This window comes from Alexandromys fortis, unplaced genomic scaffold, assembly GCF_014885135.2.
Source record: "Alexandromys fortis isolate MF-2015 unplaced genomic scaffold, M_Fortis_MF-2015_v1.1 scaffold_22, whole genome shotgun sequence".
Classification (NCBI taxonomy): domain Eukaryota; kingdom Metazoa; phylum Chordata; class Mammalia; order Rodentia; family Cricetidae; genus Alexandromys; species Alexandromys fortis.
In genome coordinates, this window is record NW_026067900.1 from 9,735,907 (window position 1) to 9,747,773 (window position 11,867).

Genomic DNA, 11,867 nt, shown 5'->3' on the forward strand with positions numbered 1-11,867 from the left:
TTAATAAATAAATAAATAAATAAATAAATAAATAAATAAATGAAAAAAAGAAAAACATAAAAAAAAGAAAGGAAAACTCTTCAGAGACTTAAAAAAAAAAAAAAAAAGCTTCCGAGAAGACATTGGAAGCTTTTTGGTTTCCCGAGCTTCTCATTTGCTTAGTGGAGGGTCTTTTCTGTGTGTCTGCTGTATGTGTTTGCTCCTTCACCCCCAGTAAACATTTTCCCGAATGCAGATTCTGTCTACAGTGCTTGCGATTTCTCTGCTGCTACCTGTTATTTTTCCCTGTCTTTTAATTCTTGATCTGGCAGAGAAAACGAACTCAATTGACATCACTAAACTGTATCACATTTTTCCCTCAGAACCCTTTTAATCTGAAATCACTCATAACTCTATATGTTACCTGTTTTCTAATTAACTGCCTTTGACTGAAGCAAACAGCTGGACAGACACTTCTAACTGATGCCCAGAGAGATGCCCAATTCATGTGTGTTTTGAATGAACAAACAAACAACTAGCTTTACTTTCCTTCATAACAGACCGCATGAGCTTGAGAAACATTTATTCTGAATTTTGGAGAGTCATCTTGTCAAAATTAACAGCCTTTTCCAACACAACAGGCCAGGTGTGTTGGTAGCCTGGTAACCCAGTATCTAGGGGTTTGAGGGCAGAAAGACTGTCAACTAAAGGCTGATCTTGTATACATAGAAAGACCTTATCTAAAACATACAAAAAAAAAAAAAAAAACAAAACAAAACAAACAACAACAGAGATTCTGTAATCAAATCATTAAGAAAAAAGGACTAATTAAAAGCTGACTATGGACCAGTGAGATAGATGAGGGATGGACGACAATTTCAAAAAGCTTGATAAACAGAGCTAAAATTGTAGAACCCACTTGGTGGAAGAAGATAACCAACTCACAAAAATTGTTGTCTGCATGTACACACACACACACACACACACACACTATGGCCTTTAAAAAGATACAGGCCATCACAATTCAACACAGTGGGTTTCTTTATTGTAAAATCCTACTCTGCATTTTACATTTGAATTTCAAACAGGATACCACACATGCACCACAGATTCACAATGAGAATTGTCTGGCTTTATTTACACCGTTTTGGACAATGGTGGGAACTCCAGCAATGGAAGGAGATCAAATGTTAGGATTGGACTATAATAAATAAGGTGCCGAAATAAGAAAGCAAGGTATGTGTGTTTTTACTCACCTGCATAATTCATCATTTCGGCAAGTGTGAATTACACTGAGGCAAGTGGGGGGTGGGACGATGTTCAGAGCACATGGCTTGCTGTGAAGGGTTTCTTTGGACTGCTGACAGGGTATATCAAATTGAGCGCAGTCACAAAAAGCCAACATCTGGGCAGTGTTAAAAGGCATATTTTGATAGAAGAACCGTATGGCTGCTTGGCAGTGTTTCACATCGCACAGATTTCCATTCGCTGAGCATGCTTTAAGGTAAAGGGCCAACTGTGCATTACAAACCACATCCCCGACGCATGCCTCTGTCACTTCCAAACAAGACTGCATCTGTTTGAATCCTGAAAGCAATAAAATGCCTAGGTCATAGAAAAATAAGCATAAGGTTGTACATTTAGAACCTGTAAACAAAACTATAAGAATTCTATAAGCTGAGGGCAAAGGTGGATCAGGGTGCTATGAGTTCTTTAAATGTATAAATTTACTGAGGCTTGAGGGTGCACTGTTTCAATCTTCTTTCATAAAGACTATATGCTTATTGTGGCCCAGATTGGTGGGGAATGGATAGGACCAAAGTGGAGCTTTAATGGAAAAAAAATCTCTAACTTTCTCAAAAACAAGTAACAAGTCTTCAGAAATAGATTTTGAACTATGTAACTTATTGTAAGCTCACAGTCAGGAGTCAGAGTCATTGTTTGGTCACAGTTAATTGGGGATGCGTAGGAAATTCTAAACAAAGGTTCTACATAGTTCTGCCTATGAAGATGCTCACATTCTAGTNNNATATGTATAAAACTGCTGCCTCTGCCATAACTACAGACATATACAAAACAGTTAGTTGGCTTGTATGATCAAAATATACATAAAATTGACCCAAACTTTTGTTTTAATAGAAGAATATTTCTCAAAACATCCATAAATAGAGGACAGAAGGGCAAAGCCATTGTTTTCATAATACTCATTGGAAAGAATATCATGATTTCGCAGCATGTTTTATACAACCTTTAAACTATACAAATAATTTTATATCTGTATATCGTTAAAAATTCTGATAATAACATTTAAACCATATCATCTGGTTTATAATGTAGATAAAAAGATAGTTTATACACATTACCATGGTACAAAGGAGTAGTTAGATCCCATTTGTATTTATTATCCGTTTTCGTGTTATCTGGAAATGAAATAAACCAATTTACTATTGAATATTTTTCAAAATTTCCTATAAGCTATGCATGCATAGCCAACCAAATATGTATAGATGTGTATAACACTTGTTTAACTTTTAATATTTGAAATTAATGAGAGATAGATAAAGAAAAATCATGCAGGAAATTGAAAATGTCTTGATTTTGGATTCAGTTACTTGAAAATATAAAGTAACGTTAATCACTAGACCACGTACAGTGAAGCAAAAAAAAAAAAAGAGATCTGAAGACAAAAGAACAGAAGGAGTATTCTCTAAAAAAAGGAGAGATGGAGAGAAAGAAAAAGAAAGTAAAGGAAAAGAAATTTCCATAAAACCAGTATCATAAATCAGGTAGAAATGGAATTTTACAATCATTTCCACCTCGGATTATCTTAGTCTCTAAGAATTCTTGGGACTCATGCAGGTAGAGTTAGAACATTTTATCGACAGAATCGTTTATTCTCCAAGCATTAGCTGGGTTTTGACTGGGCACCCGGTGGCATGTTGACAAGAGCGACATGCAGTCCCTGTGACTGATACCTCAGGGCTTCCTGATAAATCAACACAGCTAAAGCCAACGTAAAACACAAGAAGCAACAACAAGCCTGTGGAAAGAGTGTTAAGGAAAGCAATGTGATCAGAGTTTCATTTAAAAACATTTAATGTACTTATTTTACAATTGTTACTAAGACATCAACTTTTTCTGATACAAGAATTCTTGCAAGACTGAACTTGTCCTTATTGAACTGCTTGTGCCCCTTGCACGTGAGCCTACTGCAAGCAAACTATTGTAGAACTATAGGCAAGTTCTTAGTGCTGGGAGCCCTAACGTCCATAGACTCTGCACTGCCCTAACTGAACTGTATAATTTTATTTTTCTATTGATTAGGTCAAGGAATCATCATTTCTTTTAAAATCCAACCTCCTGTCTTTCTGAGGAAGAGCTGACTTCTATTTCTGTGGGACAAATCCATATTAAATAAAACTCCAAAGAGCAAACAAATGAACAAAGACCAGATTTTGGTGAGTCATACAGATTTTCTAAAACATGGACATATTAATACAGTAAGCACCACTACTTGGACAAACTGGCAAGTCTATGATATAGACTAAAACGTATTCAGGAAACTACCTTTTACCCATCAATTTATAACCACTTTCTTGTTATTGACTGAATGCTTATGCTCTGCTTTCAAACACGAATATTAATGCTCTAACACCAAGTGTGTGTGTGTGTGTGTGTGTGTGTGTGTGTGTGTGTGTATAGTGTTTTAAGGAATCAGTGAGGGACAAATAAGGTCATACTAATGGGAAACAGGTCTGATTGGGTAGGCTACTGTTCTTAAAAGAAGATGCACCATGCACTTCTTTCATCCCTTCCCATAACCCATTCTTTAGCACACATCAAGAAAGGGTCACTTAAAGGCATAGCAAGAGGCCAAGGAAGAACAGAGACTTCATCAAGAGACGACCCTTGGCTATCTGGGCTTTCTGCTTCCAATCTGTGATGAATAAAGCTTCTTCCCTCAAGATCATTTAGTCTATGGGGCTTTGTTATTAGCTTGCATAGAACAACCAACTCATTGTGTGAGTAGTTATTACCCAAACAGCAAAACATTTACATTTAGTATAAAACAAGTGGACTTCATTTCTGATAGTATGCTATTTCCATAAGCAGTACAATAAAATGCCTGCATATTAACTGCCAACCTTATGTCATTTCAGAAGTGTGTATGTTATGTTTGTATATGTATCTATGCGGGCATATTTTAAACAGTAGGTTCATTATTGAATAACAGTTAAAAGTCAGTATGTCCTGGGGCTAAACAATTATGCACCAATCAGACCTCACTTGAGTTATACATTCATATACAAATACATCAAGAACTACAAAGTATTTCTTAAATTAGTGTCAGAATGGCTCCCATTTTTCTTCTCTTCCTTAACATGACAGTGTCTAGAGCTAACGGCTTTCAAATATTTGATTTAAATATTATAATCTCATATAATATGCTTATAATAAACTAATAGATGTATTTCTCTATCATGGATGATAAATCAAATTAAGTAAAACAGAAGACTGCATCTCTCCTAATACTTAATGTAAACAAAGTCCTCAAAGGCAGTTGCAAGAATCAGCCAAGGAACAGAGGATTTTGGTGTACTGAAGCCTGGCTCTTCTCCAGCCTGCTTCCCTGCTTTGCTGTGGATGACTCTTTACTTTCCGTGTGGAATCAGGTAGAGTGTTTTTGTTGATTATATCAACTTCCGTATTCTTCTCTCATTGACCCATTTGTACCAACAGCTTGACAATTTGGCATCATCTCACCATGCTATCATTCTGGTCTAAGGCACCATAAACTTTTTGTATTAATCTTGACTAGTCCAATAGGCTCTTAATTTATAAATGAATGATCCATTCCTCTCAGTTTTCACCCTCTGTGCAAATTTCATATCCCTATGCCATATGTGGAATCAAACATAAATTTCATACTTAGAACTTGAGGCCATCATTTGGATATCTAGAAAACATTGCAACTCAAAAATGCACACATCTGGATCTGGATATTTTCTCTGTCCCCCACTAAAGCCTTTTCTTCCAGGAACTTTCCATATTAATGAAAGGAATGACAGTGGTATCTTTGAGTTACTCAAAAAAAAAAAATCAGGTAACCAAACGAACAAAAAACTTTAGGACCAACTTCAACTACTGTTCGTGTATCTGGTGTGATTCACGAATATAAGCACTATCCAGAATCTAACATTTTTTATTTTGGTCCATCATCCAACATGCCTTCGTTGCACAAACATTAAAGTCTCATAACAGATGTGAGTATAGTTGAATGAGAGCTCATTTTTAACTGGTGCTTTTCCAGGTATTGTGTTTACCCGACAGGTTACTGACTTACCTGGGACATCAGTCATATCCACTAGAGATCCACAAGAGGAGGACAAAGGATCAGTCCCTTGCCTTAACAGGATAAAATTCTGCAAGTCCAGTGTTGTGTGCAAGCAGCTAAGTTCTTGTAGCAACCACATTGTATTTCAGCTTCTTTATCATTTCCTGAATGTTCTTTTCATGTTTTTTTTTCTTTTTGGCTAAGTATTCATCTCAGTCCTATGCATGGAAATGGGTTTCACAGCCTGTCTCTCAGGAAAGTGTCATGAAAACTCCTTTCTAGAGAGCAGTGGTTTTGTTTATTTGCTCCTTTGTCTCAGGGGTTTAGAACTTACCATGGGGAGGTAGAAACAATAAGGACTATTTCTTGCTATGTTTTATCTATTGTGCTCTCTCTCTCTCTCTCTCTCTCTCTCTCTCTCTCTCTCTCTCTCTCTCTCTCACAGCATCTCACTGTGTGGCTCTGCCTCTTCTGGAACTCACTCTGTAGATCAGAATATCCTCAAACTCAGAGATCCACCTACCTCTGCCTTCTGGGTTCTGGAATTAAGGCGTGTGCCACTGCACCTGCCTCCTTCTTTAATTTTAAAATATAGTGATTTTCTTCAATGAAAGACAGATTTTCTTCTTTCACTACATAGACCTAACACATTGTAAATGTTTCCTAAGCATTTGGTCAGTGAATAAATGAATAAATAACAAGCAGAGTCAGGCAGATGCCAAGAAGCTTTGGCCCGAGATAGATGCAGGTTAGAATCTTCTCCATGAGCCACCACTTCATGGTGCTACACAGATTATTAGAAATGGGTTAATCAAGATGTGAGAGTTTGCCAATAAGAGGCTAGAAATAATGGGCCAGGCAGTGTTTAAATGAATACAGTTTCCATGTTATTATTTCCAGGGCTAAGCTAGCCACGCGGGAGCTGGGCAGGACAAAAAACAGGCCTGCTCATCTCATCACTACAACAACATGCCAGCAAATTAAATCACATTGCTTCATTCTTTCTGATACCCTTTGCTTATCATCATGGTATGGAGATTTACAAACATTTAATTTCAAAGAGAAATTTGATAAACTTTCAAGGTAGAAATGACAGATAGAACCAGGAATTAATTATTCTTTAGTTAGCTCTTTTTTTGTGATTTAGTTCAATGTCCCTAAATTATTCCCGAAGACCAACCTGAAGCAAAGTCCTCCTTGAGTCCATCTTCATTGTCTTGACTGAAGGTGGGATTTTGGTCGATTTGAGTATCCTGTATGCAAATGTCTTCAAATAAACTTTTCCAAATCTGAATGCAGTCTCCTTCGAAAGGGAATGTGCACTGACAGCCCCACAAAACTGACTCCCTCAGGCTCTGTCTTAGGGCCACACACAACAGTCGGCCACTAAGGGTGTGGCATTGTGCTGTTCCTTTGCCACAGGCTTTCTTAAAGCTCTCATGGAGCAGAGTGCAGTGCTGGGATTCCTGGCAGGCCGCCACTGCTGCAACACAGTCACCCTTCCTTTCCACCTTTAAGGATGGGTCATCTTTCCTCTGGAGGCCTCCTGTGACATTTGACTGTGGCACCAAATCCGAGGGCAGTGCCACCTCTATGAATAAAGTAAAAGAATGGTTTAAGAATAGGTCAATTTACTCTTTATGTGGTCATTACTCTTGAATGTATTTTTAAGAATATAGAAACATTTTATAGATATTTCAATATCTTTCAAAAATATTGGAAAATTATTTTGAAAGATCTCCTTCAAATGATCTGAAATTTAGGAAGATTGACACAGCAAGTTTTCAATTGCATACATCCATAAGAGTACTGAGTTTCTCTTGGAGATACTTGGTCTTCATTTGCTTTTGTCTTCATTATATTTTGATAATTGACCCAAATTTCAATTAATTTAAATATGTAAATTTAGTACATTATTTCTTCCATACATTTTTAAGACTTTTCATTTCCTTCTTTAAATGTGCCTTTGTTGAAAGATTTCTCAGATGTTTTTCTTATTTCTCTCCTTTTAGGTATTTTCCCCTAATTTCCTTAGCTCCTCATACAATTTAATTCCACACATATTTATCCACACACATGAAATAAGACAAGATAAACAAAAATATATACATATTTACAATTTATATGTTGCTTTTACACATAATAAAGTACAATATTTTTGCCATACTCAAGTAGCAATTTTCCTTCCTGTGAGTCTATTCATAGAGCCAGTAACTTATATCACTTTCATTCCATAGAAAGAAGATGAGAAATCCAATTTCATTATAAAGTTGGGTACCCTTAGCATAGGCTTTGGGGTCTGTCTTTAAAATGTTTATCTTCCTCCATGGTACCTCAGATGACCTCCACAGTGAGCATCATGGACATCGGAGTTGTAGGCAGTCTCTTAGGTGCTCTTTGTACCTGCAGCCCTCAAATGGTCCATAATGAAATACACATGAGGAATCATTCAGGTTTCCACCTCCAGGTTACTGGATAGAAGGATTCTGTTGCCTGGATTGTCCATATTTCACACTGCAGTCTTAAACAAATTTGTATTCTGTGAAAAACACTTTTTTTTAATGTGAAATGAGTTTAACCTCTCTGAATCTGTCTGTACTTGTTAACTGATCATATTTTATAAAAGTGGTATGAGGATGGCCGTAGTTAAGAGTTTACTGTCTTGGAAAAAAAAAGAGTCACTGTTTGAATAAACATTTCAAATGATTGCAACTCAGTCTACTTTCAACCTAAAACTAAGGGAGCCTCTCTAATTACCAAGATAATGTCACTTCCACACCCTTTGTTTCTAATTTCTCCCATCTAGAATGGTTGACTACCCTCTCTGCCTTCTTTTTATTCTGGCTTTTGAAATTTAATAGTTTGTAGTTTTTCTCCCTATTGCTAAAGGAAAAAAAGAAAAAAAATGATATGAATGGTAGAAAAGAATTTGTGGGGAGATGGGAAGGAAGGGGGATTGAGTAGAGATGGAGGGCGTTACAGTAGCCACAATGTTTCTCATCAACTTGTCAACTTTTGGGTTCTTTAATTAGATTGTAAAATTTCACTAACAAATGTTATTATTCTTCCTGATTTTTTAGATGCCTTCACACACATTTCCAACTGGTCACCAAGTACTCATGATTATAATTCATAATTTTTCACTGAAGTGTATCTTATAATTCTTAGGACTTCTGTGCTGGTTTGAAAGCATGTCACCTCTCATTAGTTTGGACAAGGGTGATCTCTCACCTTTTTTTTCCATTTTCTTCCAATTCCTCAAAGAGACATTTAAAAAAAGGTCAATTTTGCATTTCTCTGTTTAAAATGTGCAGCAGCTCCTAGCAGCAAAGCATTAAATCTAATCGTGTCAGAAAAGCAAGTAAGTCCAACTTTCCCTGATTTATAGCATCTGGTTTCTTTCTCGAATCATCTTGAGATACTGTTCCATCTTACAATACAGCACAACAAAGAATTTGCTGTTCCTCAAATGGTTATTAATTTCTTTTATTGCCTCTGGTTACAACACATGTTTCTTTTTTTCCTCCCTAAAGATCCCAGGTCACCGAATTTCTACCAGTTCTATGAGATGTTGGAAGTCGCAATTGTTTCCACTGCTATGTTGTCAAATACTCTATGCGCATGTTCATTGTGAGTGGGTGCATAGCTATCACGTATAACACAGCACACTGTAAAAGTGATACCTGGAAATTTTGAATTTCATTAGAATTGAGATAGTCTGAAATAGGTTTCTTGACTTCAGAATTAAACTAAAGATCAACAAGGAAGGTACCTAGGACAGCTCCGGTGTCTGACAATTAACAACTTTTAAATGAACTATACATTGACAAAGTGATGAAGCAGAGGAGACAATAATTTGAAAGGACATTCAGGTGAACTCTTCTGAGAAGATGCTGTAGTTCAGGGGAGCAAAAGCTACATCTCATGAGGACAGCTGAGTTTGGTAATGCGTGAGAGGCTAACACATGATATTGGTTGTGGAGGCACAAAACAATCATGGAGAGAAGCTGAGGCTTGTCACCCTATGGTTATGATGGAATCCTTTCAGAGAAGCCAGGAGGCCATTTGTAAAGGTTCAGCTTAAGTGAAATGGAGATCCAAGGATTGAGGAAATCATGGAGAGAAACTGAGGTTTGTCATCAAGTACTAGGGTCAAAATACCTAGAGAGAGGCCAGAAGACTATTCATGGAGTTGCAGTGAGGGCTCCAGCATATTAGAGATGCTAGGACTATGGGGTGTCCACCAAAGACAGCAGTATGTATGGAATAAGCCGACAAGATAGGTTGTGTGTTCTGGTTAGGGCAGAGCCAAAGATGTGGAGTTTCCCAAGCCGTTTGGAAGTCAGAAGATTCTGAATGATTCCCAGACACTTAGACACTAAGACAATTAATTACACTGTTGGAGTTTGATTTTACTTTGATATAATTGCGATTGTGCCCTGCTTTTTCCCTCTTAGAAAAAGAAGTATGTGAGTTGTCAAAGAACAAATTGATTCAATGAAAAAAAGTGTTGCTATCTAAGACTCCTTATAAAATGAGCTAAAACTGAGTGCAAAGTAAATTTTTCTTATTTTGTATTACTATGTTTTATTATTATAATTATTTATTTTTTGAAATTATGATACATGTTTACCATGTATTTTGATCATATCCACACCCTACAGGTTTCTCTGACTTTTCATAAGACCTGCCAAATTGTTTCATTGTTTCACTCCAAACTCTATGTCCTCTTCTTTATTCTTTATTACTATTCTTCTCATTCTTTTCTTCTTCTAGTAGTAGTAGTAGTAGTAGTAGTAGTAGTAGTAGTAGTAGTAGTAGTAGAAGACCACTGAGTCAAATTAATTCTATTTGGGAAATGGATACGGAAATATCCACGGGAACATGGACAAACTACTAGCACCAGTATCTCCAAACTAAGGTCATTGCCCTTTCTTATTAACCATCAAATGCCAATAGTTCCTCTGCTAAGGATCAGGCCTTGGGAACTTCTTCTTCACCCATGCTGGAATTTCAAAGGGTCTTATTTTGTGTGGGCCTCGTGCAGGCAACCATGGCTGGTGTGGGTTGACTTGGGCATTGGCTATATCATGTCCAGAGAGCAGCAATTCATACCTTGTCCCCACCTCTGCACTTAGTCAATCTACTCTCTGTTCCTCAGTGTTCCCTGAGCCTTGATTTGGGAGTGTTGCAGAATATTATTTGAAGATGTATTATGTTTGTTTATGCTATGGAACATTTGTTTAATGGTGCAAATATGGGTTACATTCTTTTTTGTTACATTTGTTTAACTCTGTGAAGCTGTGTTACTTTGCTTATATAAAACACCTGATTGGCTTAATAAAGAGTTTAATGGCCAATATCAAAGCAGGAGAAAGGACAGGTGGGGCTGGCAGGCAGAGAGAATAAATAGGATGAGAAATCTGGGAAGAGAAGATAGAGGAGCAAGAAAAGAAGGGGACAGCTACACAGCCAGACACAGGTTAAGAAGGAAAAGAAAGGATATACAGAAATAGAGAAAGGTAAAAGTCCAGAGGCAAAAGGTAGTGGGATAATTTAAGTTAAGTAAAACTGACTAGAAATAAGCTAAGCTAAGACTGGGCATTAATAAGAAAGAATGAGATTCAATGTGACTTATTTGGGAGCTGGGTTGTGGGCCCCCAAAGGCCAAAAGAGTCAAAGAAAAGAAGATACAAAGAATAGATGAGCTAACAACAATGTGGGGGTGTTACAGCTGATTCATACATGGGTGAGCGCTCACCATTATTTTGTGTTAAAGAAAACAAAACTGAAAATGAATGCCAGCTTATAAGTCAAATGAACCCCACAAAATATAAGAAACACACACAGAACAAACTACCAACACATGAACAAAAAAACAGTATAATTTAATTTCTACACACATTAAAAAACAACCAGAAACTATTAAGAGCAGCATATTACAGAGATCTACAGATATAAAAGTCATAGGAGTCACATGAAAAAAAACAAACTATAATATAATTATGAAAAATGAAAGATAAGCTACAAAGCTCACTAATGACATAAAATCTAGGCCAATTCTATAACAATTAATCATGCAAATTTACTTTTTTATGTATAACATAATGAATTGTGAAGCTACAGTACTATGTAAACCAGTAATTGAAGAAAGCAAGAGTGTCAATTCTTTCTCTACTGTTCTAGAGTATAGAAAAGAAAGTACTTTCCAAATATGAGCAAAGAAGTCAGGACCACGAGGGGTGCACCCACCCACGGAGACAGTGGGGCTGATCTATTGTGAGCCCACCAAGGCCAGCTGGACTGCGACTGAAAAAGCATGGGATAAAACCAGACTCTCTGAATATAGCGGACAATGAGGGCAGCTGAGAAGCCAAGGACAATGGCACTGGGTTTTGATCCTACTTCATGCTCTGGCTTTGTGGGAGCCTAGCCAGTTTGGATGTTCACCTTCCTAGACCAGGATGGAGTGGGGAGGACTTTTGACTTTCCACAGGGCAGGGAACCCTGACTGCCCTTCAGACTGGAGAGGGAGGGGGAGAGGAGTGGGGGG

At 37.2% G+C, this 11,867-nt stretch overlaps 1 protein-coding gene across 1 annotated transcript in view; it reads right to left on the minus strand.

Moving 5' to 3' along the window:
• The window catches only part of Gfral (GDNF family receptor alpha like), a 47,012-nt gene that overhangs the window by 27,455 nt on the left and 7,690 nt on the right, over nucleotides 1–11,867 (minus strand). The window contains exons 4-5 of the mRNA XM_050127594.1: nucleotides 2,343–2,399; nucleotides 1,236–1,566 (exon numbers count right to left, since the gene is read on the minus strand). Of these exons, the coding sequence (XP_049983551.1) occupies nucleotides 1,236–1,566; nucleotides 2,343–2,399 (388 nt within the window). The remainder of the gene's footprint in view (nucleotides 1–1,235; nucleotides 1,567–2,342; nucleotides 2,400–11,867) is intronic.